This window comes from Corticium candelabrum, chromosome 15 (genome assembly GCF_963422355.1).
Source record: "Corticium candelabrum chromosome 15, ooCorCand1.1, whole genome shotgun sequence".
In the NCBI taxonomy this organism is placed as follows: Eukaryota; Metazoa; Porifera; class Homoscleromorpha; order Homosclerophorida; family Plakinidae; genus Corticium; species Corticium candelabrum.
Window position 1 is genome coordinate 4273153 of NC_085099.1, and position 18334 is coordinate 4291486.

The 18334-nt window shown below is 39.6% G+C and overlaps 3 protein-coding genes and 1 long non-coding RNA gene across 5 annotated transcripts; 1 reads left to right on the top strand and 3 right to left on the bottom strand.

Moving 5' to 3' along the window:
- Window positions 1–4062: 4062 nt before the first annotated feature.
- Window positions 4063–4437, top strand: LOC134190544 (uncharacterized). The gene is made up of 3 exons (XR_009971650.1): window positions 4063–4144; window positions 4202–4292; window positions 4372–4437. It is a non-coding gene; the product is annotated as an uncharacterized LOC134190544 (long non-coding RNA).
- Window positions 4438–5226: 789 nt separating this feature from the next.
- Window positions 5227–6463, bottom strand: LOC134191345 (uncharacterized). The gene has a single exon (XM_062659953.1). The coding sequence runs from the start codon at window positions 6422–6424 to the stop codon at window positions 5630–5632; it is 795 nt and encodes a 264-aa protein (XP_062515937.1). The 5' UTR covers window positions 6425–6463; the 3' UTR covers window positions 5227–5629.
- Window positions 6464–8504: 2041 nt separating this feature from the next.
- On the bottom strand, window positions 8505–11275 carry LOC134191274 (uncharacterized). 2 transcript variants are annotated; one of them, XM_062659870.1, is made up of 3 exons: window positions 11101–11275; window positions 10503–10593; window positions 8505–10438 (listed from the first exon to the last, which is right to left on the bottom strand). In XM_062659870.1, exons 1-3 carry the CDS (start codon window positions 11172–11174, stop codon window positions 8657–8659), a joined length of 1947 nt encoding a protein of 648 aa, XP_062515854.1. In that variant the 5' UTR covers window positions 11175–11275; the 3' UTR covers window positions 8505–8656. The 2 variants fall into 2 exon arrangements, with proteins under 2 accessions (XP_062515854.1, XP_062515855.1); XM_062659871.1 differs by lacking the exon at window positions 11101–11275 and adding an exon at window positions 10761–10857.
- Window positions 11276–11385: 110 nt separating this feature from the next.
- LOC134191275 (mitochondrial-processing peptidase subunit alpha-like) lies at window positions 11386–18315 on the bottom strand. Its single transcript, XM_062659873.1, has 11 exons — window positions 18073–18315; window positions 17904–17983; window positions 17699–17778; window positions 15362–15464; window positions 15209–15301; window positions 13348–13620; window positions 12983–13285; window positions 12863–12925; window positions 12711–12799; window positions 12593–12648; window positions 11386–11654 (listed from the first exon to the last, which is right to left on the bottom strand). The coding sequence occupies exons 1-11, from the start codon at window positions 18311–18313 to the stop codon at window positions 11482–11484; spliced, it is 1554 nt and encodes a 517-aa protein (XP_062515857.1). The 5' UTR covers window positions 18314–18315; the 3' UTR covers window positions 11386–11481.
- Window positions 18316–18334: the final 19 nt, after the last annotated feature.

An 18334-nucleotide genomic window follows, 5' to 3' on the forward strand; every position in this document is an offset into this window, starting at 1 on the left:
ATATCCTCAATCATTTCGAGTAAGATATGTATGAGGTGCACGAATAAGCAAAGAAGCAAACACTGCGATATTGCTATTCTATTGTTGAACAGGCGGCAGGTATAGCAGTCATGAGCAGTTATCACTTTGGAGGTAGAAAGGTAGAAAGGTTTATCGCTTGAAACGTCAAGTTGGTTCGGGTGACGGCGGAGAAGACGAGGAAGGTGGTTTAGCTGGCATTGGCAGAGTAAGAACTTTCTTTCCCGAAACGTGGTTGTGGGAAGATCACATCGCAGAGTAAGTTCATCTTCAAAGAAACAAAGTAGGTAATGTAGATGTGGCGTGTATCTTCGTTCAGTGCTAACGGCCATGTGATGTTGAACTTGACAGTTCCTGATGCTGTCACTACGTGAGTGGCCGACGCGTTCGCTATCTCAGAATCTTCAGCTTTTGGAATAGCCGAGATGCCTGCAACTGTCTTAGCGTTTCAATCATTTTTCGTGTCGCTCAGTCTTCCATATTCGGTCATTCGAGGAGAAGAGATGACTGTGATCGCTACAGTCTTTAATTCTTATCACGAAAATCTTACGGTAAGTTTTGTAAACTATTATAGCATATATTAAAATCAAATAGGCGGATAATTAATCTATATTCATTAAAGCAATTATACATCTCTTTCTTACATTTCTGAAACCATCAACGTCAACGTGTAAACGTTGTCGTGTATTGGTTGAATGACTTGCCTCTCTACAATATTGTACAAACCGGGACAAGAAGCACCCAGCAAGTCTATTATCAGTAAACTAAAAAAAAGTATTGAAAGTTGTTAGCATATACGGTAGTAAGGTATGTAGTACTCTAGTGAGGTATGTATATAGTACTGTAACTACTACCGACTGTATATTGCAGGTGTTGGTGGTACTTGAGAAGCAATTATCAGAATTTAGATTTTCCGACAGAGATGGCAGTAAGAAAAATACGACTATCTTCGTTCAGTCAAAAGACAGCGCGACCGTTCGTTTCCACATCGTACCGTTACAATTGTGATACATTCCGCTCAAAGTATTGGCCTATTCCTCGTTAGATTCCGACGCAGTGTTGAGAACTCTTTTAGTAGAAGTAACGCAAACAAACAATGATGGTTAAATGTCGCCAATTTGTATTATCGGTATTTTCAACAGCCGGAAGGATTTGTAAAACGTGATTATCAAAGTGCTTTTGTTTCTTCATCAACTAATTCAGAATTTCCTCTGGAATTACCGAATTATGTCGTCAATGGTTCCGTTACGGTCGTCTTGTCTGTGACAGGTAAGACAGTTCCTGATGTATTTAATGCCGATGGTATGTATGACACGCCACGACTTTTCAGGTGATTTCATGGGTCCCGCCATAAGCTGCCTTGATTCCCTTTTAAGAATGCCATATGGATGAGGAGAACAGAACATGATCAACTTTGCTCCAGCCGTCTATATCAGAAAGTATCTCGTAGAAACCGATAGCCTTACGCCCGCGACGGACCAAAAGACAAGAAAAATAATGAGTACAGGTACGTAAACAAAAGTAGAATATAGAATTATTTGGTACAATTTCAATAAATATGTTGAGCACGTTTACACTTTCTAAATTCAATAAACTATATTAATTATGCGATGCCGTTGTGTTGACATCGGACAGTGTTATTGAGAAGATGTATTCGTTTTCATTACAAATTACCAGTGCTACGTTTGCACGTATTCAGAATTACTTTGACCGTAATTGTTCTGCAAAGATAGTGACGCCATCCAATCATCGTAGCGTTCTGATAAAGACGCTGTAATATGTAATATCGCCTCATACTTGACATTGTGTTCGAGAGCAGACACATTTTCACATTCCGTCCAACTAGTACGAAATTTTCTAACTCGTCGCAAACCCCATCTATAGAAGTTCGTCCAAACTTGAAACAATTTTCGACAAAGCTGCAAATGCAATTAACTCCCGAAATTGATACATTAGCTCGTCAGTTCGCTTATATAAATAAAGCGTGTTCTTTGCAAGCAATGTTTAGTCAAGTCATAATAGAAAAGCTATAACTTGCTTATGTGATGGCTTGAGTAAATGTAAAACTTTCCTAGAAATGTTTGATAGCGTATATATTTATAATCTTACCTATTCTATGCTTTCCTCGTTTACAGTTGTTTGCCTTTTAGCTTCATGTTCATCCCCAAACATGTGTCTACTGCATGTCATACACTTATATATGTTTAAAACAACAAACGACACTGTCATTCACTAACCAGAATGTCACTCAAATAGCATGCATCAGAAATGAAAGTTTCAGAAAGGATACATAACTAAAGCAACTAGAAATCATATTTTAGAATTTAATTCCACGCTTAACTCCTTGCCTTTGTATAGAACACAGAATCTTTTAATTAAGTTAAAAAGCCATTGTTTAGGGCACTTACTACTTTCTAAAATCTCCTGTTGTAAAAGGTTATCAGAGAGAATTGACGTACCAAAGAAGAGACGGTTCGTACGCTGCTTTCGGAGATCACAGCATAAAAGGAATCTTGTGGTAAGATGAAGCGCATCACATTAAGAAACTATTTTCCCTGGTATTCTAACCCATTGTTTGCAGTCTGACAGCTCTCGTTATGCGCGTTTATGCTCAAGCGTTACCGTACATGTACATCGACGTCGAATCGATGAGCCGATCGCTTTGTTGGTTGGTAAATCAGCAAAGTGAGGACGGATCTCTAGAAGTGACAGTTGACGTCATACACGGAGAATTGTATTGTGCATCGGTCGGCTCAAAAGAAACCGTTCAATTAGAATTAACGGCATACAACATAATGGCACTTTTAGAAGTGAAGCGCAAATTGAAAAACAAGGTAATTCATTAATAGTGTGACAATCGTGTCATCTACTAGAACTTTGTTTGTACATCTTGTTAGGAATTGCAATGCAATGATGGCAACGTTTTCATCGACGACGTCGCTAGAAAGAGCATATCGCTGCTTCTAAAAAACATTGACAACGTAGTTAACCCGTATTCTAAGGCGATGGTAGCGTACGCGCTGGCCATGGCAAACGAGGAAGAGTCTGACGCACTCATTGACAAGCTATTCTCACTTGCAAGCAAAAAAGGTTAGTGCGTCATCATCACTTCTATCTATACGATTGTGTCACGTTAGACTATCTCAAGGTGATACGTGCTTTTGGTCTCTCGGACAGCAATGTAAACGGTCATATAGATGTCGCTACCAACCCCTGAGCATACAGACGGCTGCTTAAGTAATTCTGGCATGCGTGGAGAGAGACAGAATAGCAGGGACGGTTTGTGTCGTTTCGTGGTTGGGCGAGCAGATGGACAGATGCGGCGGATATCGATCGACTCAAGTAACTGCATGCCAACGTATATACTGTTATATCATAGACAGCAATGTGCACGAGATGGTTTGCACTGTAGGATACGGTACTGGCATTGTTCGCGCTTTCTCAAGCTGCACGAAAAATTTATTCTGATGATTCGATCAACGTGGCTCTTCACGTTACAATAAAGAATCACATAAACAAAACGTTTCAAGTCAACGATGATAATAAACTGATCACTCAAAGAGAAGAGGTATTCCAATGGCTCTAAATCTAAGTTTGAATAATAGATATAAATTGGATGTTAATATTTGTGGTAAACGGTAGATCGTCATATTCCATTCAACCCATGTAAAAGTACGCGGTACTGGGAGTGGTCACGTATTGTTTCAGGTGATAAAAATTGTAACATGTATAATGTTATTTATATTCACTCTTATTACTTCGTTGACATTTAGGCCGATCTGACCTACAACATTCCTAACGTCAATCCAAGCGACTCGTTCCAACTAAACGTATCGGTGAAAGCCAAAACATTTAACTTAGACGAGATCACGTTTGACTTGAATCGATTCACACGGAACTCACAAGACGAAATCGACGAACTACCGAACCCTGACGATCTCTTTTGGGAAGATGATCCGGATATAGACGAGATAGACAAAGAAATTGAAAAAGAGATTGAAAGGCATTCGAGAGAAACAGAGGAGGAGAACAACGCGAGGGACACGCCCACAGAGAACGTTTCATTCGCAAACGAAACGCAACAACAACAACAACCGACAGTTTTGATCACGAATGTCTGTTTTAAGTAAGACGTCGACAAAGCAAACAATGTCTAAACACGTGACATCCCCATCCAATGTAGGTGGAAGAGACTAGAGGAAAAACCGGGAATGGTCATCGTTGAAGTGGGTCTGATGTCGGGATTCCAAGCAGACTCGATATTACTTCAACAAGTAGATACAAACTATCATTTATTAATGTTCACGTATAATGTTCTTTATATCGTGGTTATCGTTTCCGTTGTTATTTCAGTTATTTCCAAAGACAGAGGTCGGTCTGATGCGATATGAAGTTAAACGTCGTGTCGTCACTTTCTATTTTGATGAAGTTAGTAAAACTTACCTGGCTTTATCGTTGATGCAATACGCTTGGTAATAAGCATCTTTAATATTTAGTTTTCTCAAGACAAGCCGTTGTGTTTCAGTTTTGAGCAAAAACGAAGTCACTGCGTTGTAAACCATCGACCAGCGTATGTCAGGACGTATTCGTACTACCAACCGGGTATTGCTTAATATTAAAGATTTTCTCTACTTTAACAAAATTATTTGCTCGATTTTGTCTCTAGACTTCAGTACAACTGTAAAGTACGATCCTCCTGACCAAATTTCCAACAACAATTTAGAAGAATGTGATGCAGCGATTATTAGTGGAGACGTAGTTGAAATATTCTCTTCTGGTGAAATATCCTCTTCTGGATCAGGTGGAGGTCAAAATTTTGGTTAGTTAGAAATTTGATGAACATGAAACAACGACAATGAAACAATGGTTGTCTTGAATTTTTCTTTGCTACTGATGTGTGCCATTCGTGTTGCAGTCTTTATGCTTGAATATTGTTCAGCAGTTTGTGAGAACATGTAATTGTTATCATGATAAAACAGCCTTAATCTCAACGTGTTCGATCTGCTGCTTTCAGAGCTGTCAAACAACCAGTTCTTCTGACCTGTATGTGTTATTGAAAATGTGTACGAGATAATTACGTATAGCATAATACCGTATACATATATACCATGCAGAGAAGTAGGGGTTACGGTGTGCCGGTGTAGAATGTCTCATTGCAGTAGAAACTCGCAAATTTATTCCAAGTTACACGTAGAAATGTGTCCACAATGCAAATTCAACACTACATGTATAAGCAACAAAACACGTATATAAGCTCATGCACTTTTGCCTTCCCTAAAAGTGCTCCCTGAAGGTTTGACCAACATGGACGGAGGAGATATTTTCTACTCCAGATAATAGTTATGACACTACATGTCAAGCAATCTCAGAACAGAAAAATGAAGAGCAGGAGCTCTGGTCGAGACTTTACTCTGAACTGAATAACACCAGTTGATAATGCTCGCTGGACCGGAGAATTAATACAATTATTAATGTCTCTTTGCCTATCTCATCTATCTTGGTCCTACTGCCATTTTGAAAATGAAATTAAACAAAGAAACCACCCGTAAACCAGTTACTCTACTACTCAAAACACAATTGATTTCTATTTAATATTAATTCACTTAAGATATTATAAAGGTTTCCTTGCCAACACTGTAAACACTCTGCATTGATATCGAATTTTCTCATGAGAACCTGACCTGTACAGCTGCTTGAGACGTTCCACGTCTTTCTCACTCAACATATAAGATTTGAAAGCTGGAACAGCAGCTTCCACCAGTGCAACCAGATCTTCGACAGTCGGCTCTTCCCCTTCGACCATTTTGACATCAGACATCTCTATATCAAATCCAACATCAGTACAGAGCTGCAACCAGGTTGAAACTGACTCAAGATAGATGCCCCAGACCGAGCCCAGACTTCCTGAAGGCGATAATAGAGAAAGAATGTCTTTGAAAATAAATCTGTCTTGAGTCTGGGTAGGAAATACGAGAAATACAAATCGACCACCGGGTTTCAGACTTGAATAAATATCTTTCATAATAATTGAACGATCGACAGGTTTAATCCATTGAAATACCATGTTGCTCAAGGTTCCATCAAACGGTCCAAGTCTCATCGCTTCTTTTATACTTCCCTGTACAAATGTTAGTGGCACGTGACTGCTGTGTAATCTGATTAGCTCTGCTCTAGCTAACGCTATTCTTCTCTCGTCGATATCTACACCGACTACTCGTCCTGATTTACCGACTCTCGATGCTAACTCTACTGCAGGCCTTCCGGTAGCGCAACCAAAGTCAAGAATACTTTCACCTCTCTGCGGTTTCAGATATTCATTCATCAGATCACAAGACATTTGAAAGTGGACGTCGGAGTGCTCGTGAAAAGTATCTCCGTCACTTTCAGCTTGCTCAAGCAAATTCATTGGGAACAACAGCAACCTTTAGACGTGTGTTCGTTTGGATTGCCTTGCTAATCCGGGTACTGTTAAACTTGCATAAGCCTCGACCACCCAGACCCGTGTAGCGCCATTGATTTACACACAAGTCTAAAAACTTACCAAACTAGAATTTTAAAAACTTTTTCTCTGTAAAAAATAGATGTAGGGATTGTGTAAAAAGTAACAGAAACAAGATCTATAGCATAGGCGTAGGAAGTTTTGTGAGATTGGGGGGCCAAAGAGTACAACCAGGTACTGCATTTTAGATATTGTTATATTAGTTGTAAATATTAGGTGGGCCATGGCCCCCTCGGCTCCTCCCGGTTCATACGCCTGTGTATTGATAATATAACCCAAGGCCAGACATCATTAGTGAATCCTTCCAACCTAGCTCCAGTCATTCCCTACATTTTACATTTTGGGGGTTGGAAGAATTCACTAATGATGTCTGGCTTTGGTTCATATTATCTATAGATCTTGTTTCTGTTACATTTTAGACAATCCCTACATCTATTTATTTTGTCAGAGAAATAAGTTTTTAAAATTCTAGTTTATAATATAAACTGGATAATAATAACTGTATAATATATCTCAATCAAAGATCTCTGAAAGTAAAAAGCAGTTAACCTTTTATATGTTTAATTAATAAATCCATTTTGTGATGATTAATTTTCAGTACACCCTAGACCAGTTGAGTGTTGGCAATCCAGCCATTTTCCTATTCCTATATTTAACAACCTGCGTGTGCAGAATAATTTGAAGAAATGGCAAACCACCTTTTCTGTCGTAGTCAATCCAGTACAATGTAAGAATCAGCCAACTGCAAATTGTACTAATGCATATATGGACCCTTTGTGCTGCCAGAATATAAGGGTAGTGGATGTTGACTAGATTTCGTAAAATGTTTAGTTTGTTCCTGTTCTCATGTGCCCACAAACAAACGATTAGTACAGTACAATTACGTAAACTGGCTGATATGCTTACATGAAGTCTTCAAGATGGCTGTGTTGAATTGGATTAATACCAATCAGTGTACGACAAATCATCTCATCTCTAAGTTGTCCCTGGGCAACCAAGCATAAATTTTTAGTTGCCCGGTCATTAATTACTCTGGTTGCCCATACATTAATTCCATGACCGTTATTGCTATTGTGCTATAGTTGATTAATGAGAATATATGTATTTCCACACAGGCAAAATACAGCTGACAGACAGTGCACATAAATCTTTTACATTTTATCACATGTATTAGCATGATGTATTAACTCTGATGTATAAAAAAGCATTGAAAGACAGACAGACAGAAAAGCAGACAGACATGCAGACAACTACGCACTGGACGACTCGATTCTCGATTGTGATGCAGCAATACAACACAAGAGTGTAACTGTTACTGTAGAAGATGAGCAGAGTCCAGTATAGTGCTGACTCGGTTGTGCCATTAGTAACTCTGTTAGCCTATTGTCAGCTATTTGACTCTTGGTCTTAGCTAGGGCCTTTTAGGTCCAATTTGTCTTAGAACTTGCTGATTTTTAGCTTATTGTAAACTGTAATAATGTCACGAGCATAAATGGCACAAAGTAGCACTTCCTTGACACTACAGGTCACGCCCAATCTGGTACTTAATTAATTAAGTAGGAAAGACACATGTCTGATCGGTCATGACACCTAGCTACTAGTAAATGCTTTCAGTAGTCTGCAAAACGGTATACTTATCTATAATTACGTTTTCTAGCCAATACGGGCATGCTTGCTTAGGAAGGAAAGTCAAGCTGGTAGGTAGGGTAGCTGTCAACTAGTTGTCCCTGGGCAATCATAGTTAACCGTTTCAGTTGGCCGGACATATTTGTCGTTGTCCCGGGCGTCTGGGAAACCGATTTGTCGTACACTGCCAATAGGGGATAGATATGCAGAGCACCATTACTTTATCACAAAAATAAGTGACAAAGACCTGTTCAGTGGCTGAGTGAGAACATGCAGTAACAAACATACTTAGGAAACCTACTTATTAATTAACATCAGCTACCCTTGTATCTTGTCCCAGATGTAAGTGGCCCAATTAAGTTTGAATGACCTCACATAGTCTATTGCAACTCTAAGCCAAACAACTACAAGATAAAATTCTGCCTAAAAATTTAAATTTGCTAAAACACCTGCACTATATCCCACTACACATAAAACCAGCATACAATGCTGCACCGAATTAAGCTCTTGACATCAATCACTTGACCTTCCTTTCTTAGGATTATGTAACCACTTGAGTAATGTCTTTCTCTTGCCAGACGACAGATCTCTTGCAACAGGTAATGACTGCGGTGATGATTCTTCCAAAGAGAGTAGTGATATCAATAACTGTCGATTTTGTAGCCTGGTGATGTCTTTGTAATTTGATTGAAAAAGTGAGGGTTTACAAAATGGATACAGCATTTCATACAGCATGACAATTCGTTTCACACCATTGCTACCATACCATGTTGGTTCGTCAGGCACAGGAAATGCATCATAAAGACGAATGAAAAAATGCATGTGTACAAGTGAGTCCAAATCGATCTCCATCTTATAAACCTCACCGTCTACAAAGCCTCGAAGGTTGCCTGGACTAGAGGCTTCAATTGTAACAGCAAACTGTCCACTACAGTCACTCATAAACTTCCTCGTTAGAGAGTTCACCATTGCTTGCCCATTGCATATTTTGAGAGCATCCTGAGCATATTTCACTTTATCAGATGGTGTTTTCTGACTAATGAGAGTAATATTTGCTGTAGCTGGGAAACTACAAACACTCTTCCCTAGACTGGTTATAAAAAGGTTGACTGTCCAGCTATCACCTGGATTGAGTTTTGCAAATGTTTGCTCAAGTGGTCGCACTAAGTACTCTGACTCAGACAACAAGAGCAATCCAGTATCACTTCTGACTTCTATAGGCTCTACTTGTATGTCACGAAGTTGATTGGTAGACAAGTAAAATTCAAAGATTCCGGCACATTGAAGATACCATTTATCTGACGACAAATCTACAGACCCAATTACTTGCTTTGAATTTTGAGTAAAAATATCAACACGATTGCCAAGATGTTCATTGTTCCAGCTGCCATCAAAGGTACTACGACTCAAAGCATTACCGAGATCAATAGCCACAATCGATTGGTAAAAATCGACAACAAATGGTGCCACGTTGGCATATGAACGATTTTCTGGGTCATCTAGTACTTTGTAGGACTGAAGAAAACGTCCACGAACAAAATGTATTGGTTCAGTTTTCCTTGTCAAACCAATGGTACCAGATACACGACCAAACAAAAAGAATGGATCTGAAGCATTCAGCTCCTCATAGTGATCTAAATTAAACTTCACAGACAGCACGTGACCATCAAGAAATTTTTGATACATTTGCCACAGCACACCGACACCCACAGAGTCATTTTTAAGCAGTGAGGAGTCTTCATTCCATTCTACACTTTCAAGAACAGACTGAATGCTGGCCTGACCAAACTGACCCTCATCAGTCAGATTCCCAATGTCCCACACACTCCTCCATGCATCTGTGACCTGAGCAGGTCGAAGTCGACCAACGAAAGGCTTACTTTCATCTAAATCTATCCCTATACTTAACCCATATAAAACAGCTGCATGCTCTTCGACTTCTACGTCAAGATCAACCATTTTCCCTGCATTCTCTCCACTGGAACTCTGCAGAGGTTGTCCAACCACTTGATCATTCTCTGTGCAAGGACCATTTTCTGGACACACCATGGAGACAACACATCCCTCAAAAAAGAAATCTCCTGATCCTGTTGGATTAAAGCCAGTATTCTCATTCTTTGCCAACATCTCATTGATTTCTAAAAAGTGATCAACATCAAAGTTGTCATAATAATTGTTGATTGTCAGTGTGTCAGATTTGAACATTCCACTAAAATGAATTCTTGGCCTTGCTAGATAGCTTGGTGTCTCATTACTTGTACATTCCATACAGTGCCACGTGTCTCCAAATACCGGCTAGTTAAAATTATTTAGTTCACTAATGAAACAACCTGCAGAAATTTTGGAAAGACAAACTTACCGTGTCTTGAATGTTTGTGCCAGCTTCATACACATCATCAAAAACGTCAATCACACTGTCACATGTCACAGTCTGGCACATTCTAGCGACCCTACACAATCACAACCACAGGTGTTAGATGTAAGAAGAACCAATCATACACAACTGCTCTGTTGTACTCCGCATGCACATGTATCTTGATGGCTAGCTAATGAGAGCACTTATATGTGTAGATGTGTACTGTCAGTCTAGGTATAGACGTACTGAAAGCTTACTTACGTAAATGCAACGTAGACAAGAGCCACTGAAAACGTCATAGATACTGTACAGTGTAGACGAAAATCAACTCCATCCAACGAAAACGCAATCGTGTGCGGTGACCTAATCTCTACGATGCGCGCAAAACGGTCTGCAATCCGAGCACAGACTGAGAGCCTTATATGGCTCTGCAACTGCTGTACAAAGACTACGTTACACATTTCATCTGTACAGACATCATACTTGACAAATCCGTCAATAGATTATATCTAGTAAAAGCAAAAGTTTATGTGCATACACTAGACTTTGTAAGCTTTGTAATACCATCTTCTACTTAATATTTGCCATCCCTACATATTACCTCTTTTGCATGTTTGAGTAAACAGTTTCAAGTTTCTCAAAAGGATCTTCAGGAAATGTGTAATCAGATTCCATAAGTACAGTGTACTGGCCGGCATATAGTAGGAGACGCAGCTGTCATCTTGTATGTGTAAATCCATTACTGCTGTTGTCATGACAATACAGTTGCACTACTGTACACAGATTCATCGAGACGTGTGTGCGTGCGTGCGTGCGTGTGTGTGTGTGTGTGTGTGTGTGTGTGTGTGTGTGTGTGTGTGTGTGTGTGTAGAAATCAAAACTGTCCTGACGTTTTCTCTCTTTAATTCAATATAAAATACCTAACACAACATTGAGCACATTATGTCAGCATGTATCACAACTTTCAGTGTGTTGGTCAGTATCAAAACTGCCAGCTCTTTCTCCAGCTTGATCGTAGTCTTCCATTTCCTGTTAGTGCAGTACAGATTTCGTCAAGCGATGGCAGTGACCTCAAATTTCCAAATGCAGCAACAGATGGCGAACTCTTTAACATCTTCTGGCATGCATCCTGCAACTGGCCGCTAGTCACAGCGTCTAACACAAAACCAATTATTTACTTAATTAGAAGAAACAATAAATGTAAAAATATCAATCAAAAATTCTATCACGTTTAATCAATCATAATACATGTACATTATTAACATACAAAATTGTATAACAGAAAATATACCAATAGATTAACATATAAAACTATATACTGTACCTACTCTTGTATCACCTCACTATCCATCAAGCCTCCATCCCCAACTTTGACCCAGTGTCTAACATTTTGGGTCCAGATAAAAAAATTTGTGCATACGTGCAACATCATTCAGCATCTGAACATCGAGTTCCCAGTCATGCCAAGAAAAATTCACTCTTTACAGTACAAAAGAACTTTCTCATCATAGAATGGCTTAGTAGTGTTAACAACGGCAGCCAGCCGTATCAATCCTTGAGTATCATTCTCCACATATGGCTGGACAACACATGAAACCATTATGCACTGAATGAGCAGGGTTTGAGGTATATGGAAAATAATGTGTCCTGCTTAATCGTTCTTGACAAGTACAGAGTTCACAAATGTGACAAATCCGAGCAGACACTGCAAGCAAGAATACTGACCTACTGACCTTATGTAATGCTGCATGTAAGAACACTGACCTTATGTGTATAGCAAACTTGAGTTGTAGTTAGTCAAACATTTCCGCCAATTAGCACCTAAAGGTGTCATATCCTCCAACATGACCCCATCCCATACTTCACAGACTAAGCTGATGTGCCATGAGGCGGGGCGATACAAGAGTAGGTACCATGTGGTAACAAAAACTTTACCAATATATAAACCATGTTAGCAATAGAAAAAACTGAGTTCAACTCTTGTTTACTCATCATACTGTGTAAGCTTAGGTATGCTGTAATCTTAAACAAAATGCAATCAATAAGAGGCAGATTGCGGATAGCATATGAACATCTAAACAAACATGACTGACCTATTTTGTCACAAAGCTCTTGAGGTGACTGTCTGTGACGGGTAGCCAATACTTGCCTGTTTACATAGCAGCTAATCATGCCAAGCAATCAAACAGTGCAAAACACATCGTGAATTACCGCCCAATATCTTCAAACACTATGTTTCTAGACTCGAGATTCATCATCAACATCGACTTCAGTTGCTCTTTCGCACGACTCAACTCAATCTGCCACACACAAATACGTCATTGAACTATTGATGCCCTTGTGCTCTACACGGCGACACATACATCACCATATCCTTCAGTTAATTGTAGAAACTGAGTTATCAGCACCTCAGTCATACTCCTCAACTACAAAACACACAGTCGGATAAAAAAATCGTTGTTTATCAAGAATCCAATCATTACATCAGATGGTGCTGAACTGCCATATATACAGAACAAACCAGAATCGTTGTATGCGTGATGATAAGCGGTGCAGTTCTGTACCCACGAATACCGGTTGAGAACATCGAGATAGAGTCGTGAATACATTCCCTTGCCTGGACCACCTGCTGAGAACGATCCTCCGCCACCCAATAAACTGTTGAGAACGGCAAATGTGAAAAAGTCCGGTTCGTTAAATGAGCAGCTCTCGAATCCCAGTGCCACGTGGGCTAGCTCAGGTAAAGGGTTAACCACTAGACGATGTGTTGACATATCACGTTCACTCTGGAACACAAGATGACACTTTCATAACCATATACACACCAGACCAAGCCAAAGAGCCTTACAGCCTCTATTCCTCCTGTGTATTGTGATATTGAATTGTCGGGTGTCAAATTCCTAGTTATTGCTGTGTTTTCCCACGAAGGCTGAATGTGTCCAAAACTGTCTCTAGCCATTTCTACAAACGCATCGTGGTCGATGCCTACTCCACATACTGTGAGCCGCAACGGCTTGTAGTAACACTGTAAATATTCGAGAACATTCTGTCGGCTGATTGTGTTGATGTTATCAGGAGGACAAAGCTTTGGCAAGCCTAACGTGTTGTCTCTGAATGCAGCCTAGATGTAATATGAAACATAATCAAGCCAATTCATACAATTTCAAAAACATTGAGCTGCAATGAGACAGTAGAGAGTACTCTGACAGTAACACTGACTTGTCTATATGAAGAACAAAGAGACATGCATGTGCGAACACAACACAAACACACACACACACACACACACACACACACACACACACACACACACACACGCACACCTATGCACCCAAGCAGTCAAAGGTAGCGACAGAATGTGCCGTGAAAAATCATTGATGATTAGAAAATCCAGTCAGTCACAGTACACAAAGAGTGTAAGACCCATTAACCAATTGCATTGACTATCAATTTGCACAATGGCTTGTAACTTGCAATCAGGAGTTAGATTTCATTAAATACTAGTCTACAGTTTCCTAGTTGTGTACACCAAGTAACATTCCCAGCCAATACCTCACAGTATATATTAGATGCATAGGCAATAAATTTGCAGCTGCTACTGATAACATGAAAGACAGAAAACAACAAAGACACACAAACACAACAGTCGACAAAGTTATTGAAGTCACCTTCACCTAACTCTTTATCTATTTAATTAATGTATTAATTAAAAAATTAAGCATAAGTTTGGCTTAGTAACAGTGAGACTCATATAAATCACTGCAGACTATTCCACAAGTCTTCTTTGTTCGCACTAATCTAAATTTCCATAAATATAAAACTACGACCATACAGATGATACAAGGGTGTCACTGTGCAATATCAAACCAGCTCAAATATTACATTGACATATAGTAAAACGTTACTTATGAAATGAATAGAGAAGCACATTTCAGTGCTAAATCCTCGGCCTGTGTATATAACCACATATCTTGTCATGTGATAACGTTTTGCATATACAGAGGTTTTAGCCCAACACACTCATCTCAGCTAACGTTTCCAATGCATTCGTTTAGGTAAACAAACTGCAAAGCGTCTCCAGACTTGCGTACTTACTAGTCAGTCACTTCATCCGACAAACAGACGCACTGTCATGGACAATGCATGTTCCCCTTCGCAAATTTCAGTAGAGTGCAAATATCTGTTGAAGACGACACTAAAACGACACTAAAATGGCTAAGACTTTATGTAAAGCAAAGGACTACTAAACACCATGTACAGGATGAACGCCCGATGGCCAAATTCTCGTTAGCAGCTACCAAACAAAGAGAGGGTGAAGCCTTATGATGACATTATGTTCGTCTATTGGTCAGTAATGCGACCACTTCTCGTCTATTGGTCGGAATAGCTTAATTTGCATCTGCACTAATCGAGTATAAATATGGTCGTATCATCGTATGGTCGCACGTTGGACGACTACTATACCTTTAGCCAGAATATCCAGGCGTCGGGTAATGAAATCTACGTGTCTTGTACAGTAGTGACAAGTATTGTGTTAATATCACCAGTTATAGATGCATTTCAAATACCAAAAAAGCACAGCAAAGCTAATTAGTAATGAATTTCTCGTGTGAGACGTACCAAACACTACTATTCGTCTCCAGTGTGAAACTCATGAATCATGAATGTAAACTATTATAATCTAACAACACAAAAGACCTTGATATTACCGTATGAATAAGCTCGGTTAAGATGGGCTCAGGATCTAGCTTTAGTTCCGCATCCTCCAATTCAAATGCGATACGTTCTCTTGCATCTTGCATCTAACACAAGCAAATTTCTCCCATAAGATGATCGCACAACAAATAGAAATCAGCAGAAACCTCGTTATCAGTAATATTTGGCTTAAACACAGCCTCAGAAAGCAGTCTCATAATAGACGAACACTCGCTGCTATAACCTGTCGTTCCATACATGACTGTATCTCTACACAGTACAGATGCTTGTTTAGATGCATAGCACAATGAGCAGTCTCATTACAAGCCACATGTATACAGCACTCAATAAAAGCATATGTGCAAATTCAAATAAATGTATATGCTGTTAATAGTTAGAAATTGTAACATACACAATCACAGGTACTTGGAAATGGGCTTTCAGGCACTAAACAAAGACAAAGCGATGTGCCGTCTTATTTCAATTAGCTAAAGCAAATTTATCAAAACAACAAATTGTAAACAAACAAGGATTTTGTAATACATTGTCCTGAAATCGCTTGTACAATTCAATAAAGATAGACACAGGTCCCAAAGACATTCTAATGTAGAAACCAGCAAATTGTCTCACAGGCCATGTCCTATACGTGTGCACTATCAAACTCGTGTTACCTCATTAACCAACATCAAAATATCAGAGCAATTGTTGTACATGTTGTGTCTAACACGTGTCTGTCCTAAAGTCATTTCACATGAAAGTCTGTGAAGGAAGGAATGGTATTACCGTAGACCCTCGCACATCCAACCGTTTTCGTAAAGCAGATATGACATCGCAAGCATGTTCGCACAGCGCAGTGACAATGTGGCAGTGATGGCGACAAAAGATACTGAGGCTTCTATGGTTAGTTTGATGATTGTAAGTGTACATATGATATGTGTACTACATCTTCGTGCAATCATTTTATCACTAACGTACACGGTCATCAAAACTGGCCTGGTCAGAGACTCCAGAATGTGGACTGGAACTCCGAGGTACAATTGAAACTCTGAATACGGTTGAAAAACTCCGAGCTACAATTGAAACTCTGAGGTACGGTTGAAAACTCCGAGGTTCAATTGAAACTGCGAGGCTTTGCTCATTCATTCTTTTTAACTTATCCAACCCCTATTTCTCCGTGGCTTGGCCAAATGGAGTCATATGTGCGTGGGTCTACAGTAAATCAGAGCCGTATATAGAGATGTCTCTGCTGTAAATCCATTGTGTGCACATGAAACAGTCTTTAATAGTCAATTAGTGATCTGGAATCACACTCCAGCATCATTATTAAGATTGCATTTCAATTTCTGTTATAGTAACAGTAAAACATTTGTTCCCTACTAAAAGACCGCCCATCCAACCTAAACTTCTATTGAAACCTCCATCCTCTGTCTTCTACCATCTGTACTTGCACAATGATACATTAGGCAGACATATTGTACATTAGGCTTACCATATTGCCTTTGTATGACACAAGACAGTACAGTCAGACCTCCCTATTCTGACCACATTTGTCCCACTGGTTTCTGTCAGACTAACACCACTGTCATATTATTGGTATACATGGCAGGGTTGTCCCCAGTCTACAAAAGGCAAGGCACTCCGCCATGCCCTGGCTTCCACTTGGTACTGGCCTGTCATGCTTTGCTGCATGAGTAGGCAGTGATTAGATATGAGGACAATGGACTTGTATTCATTTTTTGAAAAGTGGGAAGTTGTTTGAGGCTAACAAGTAGTTCCTGGAATGCTTGGTTTGAAGATAAGACCAATTAGGGCAAAGACTGTCATATGGTGAACTTAATCGTAATATAAGTACTCAAAGATAAACAGTAGTTGTCAGCACCACCCACTATTTAAGTCACTATCTGATGGTAACGAGTTCTGTAGCCTTTCCTAGGCTATGTACAGGTTCTCAGCTTCTTGAGGTCTGGAAATTTTGCACGGGCTATAAGGCTTATCATGTGGTCAAGCACAGTGCATGAACTAAGACAGAGACAAACTTTCTTTAAAAATAAACCATTTTGCTCCTTTTGTGAGAATTCCATGACAACAGTTTGTGGCATCTCGGTGTAAGTAAACCTGCATCAAAGGTTTTGTGGCGGGAGTAACCACAAAAATTGGAATGGGCCAGGCCCAAAAGTTGGGTAGGCGTGGTTATAACAATTTCCGAAGTGTCTTACAAAAATCTTGGGGACAATGCTGCACGGTGATTCTGTTAAATGCTTTCACGTGTACCTTTGTGCGAGAGTGAAAGTGTTGATTATTGGGTGTCAGAATAATGACAACTGATAGTGGAAACAACACATACACATAACATCACAGACGCATCACATCAGGAGACTTTATGATATTTATTAAAAATCAGAAAATTAGTGGTTGCTAGCTACTACATTTCTGTTGAATAATATGCCTGACGTTAGTCCTACACAGCACTATCAGGATGAATAAAGTTACAAGAAAAAGCCAACCTGTGGTATTGACAGTCCAACATTCCCCCATGTTTCTCAAATTCTTGCATAAGATCTTCGTGGCTAAACGAGCAAGTGCTCTAAAATAACAATTACATTTAAAGTATTATTTTATATCGTTAGTTTACACGTTATCACTGTTTTTACAATATTTCCAACATCATCCAGACAGAAACATTAAAAATCTGGCAGAACGACACACTACCTGAAACGCTAGCTTCGAAATAAAGTGAGAAACACCAGAAGGGAAGTCCACTTCATACCTAGATCCAGCGTTAATAAGAGCTACCAATAAAAAACCAACAAAACATGAACGTTGTAAATACTTATGACCAAGAATGATGGTCTTTATAAACATACAGATATAAACGAACCTCCTACAGTACAGTATTGTCCAAAGCAGTCTTCTGAGGCGACTTGAATTCCGTTTTCTAATGTCGTTACTCTCGTCTCTCTGACAGGAAGGTCTGCAAGTCGTACGTGACGGGATAGAGGAGCTCCTGGTAATGGAACGTCCATAGGACAACTGATAGCTTTGATATCCGACGAAAATTGTCGACTAGCTATCGCCAATCGCGAAAACGGCAAGGAAAACGTGCGAAGCCGTGCCGCCATGATTAAGAGTACGCTAGACGC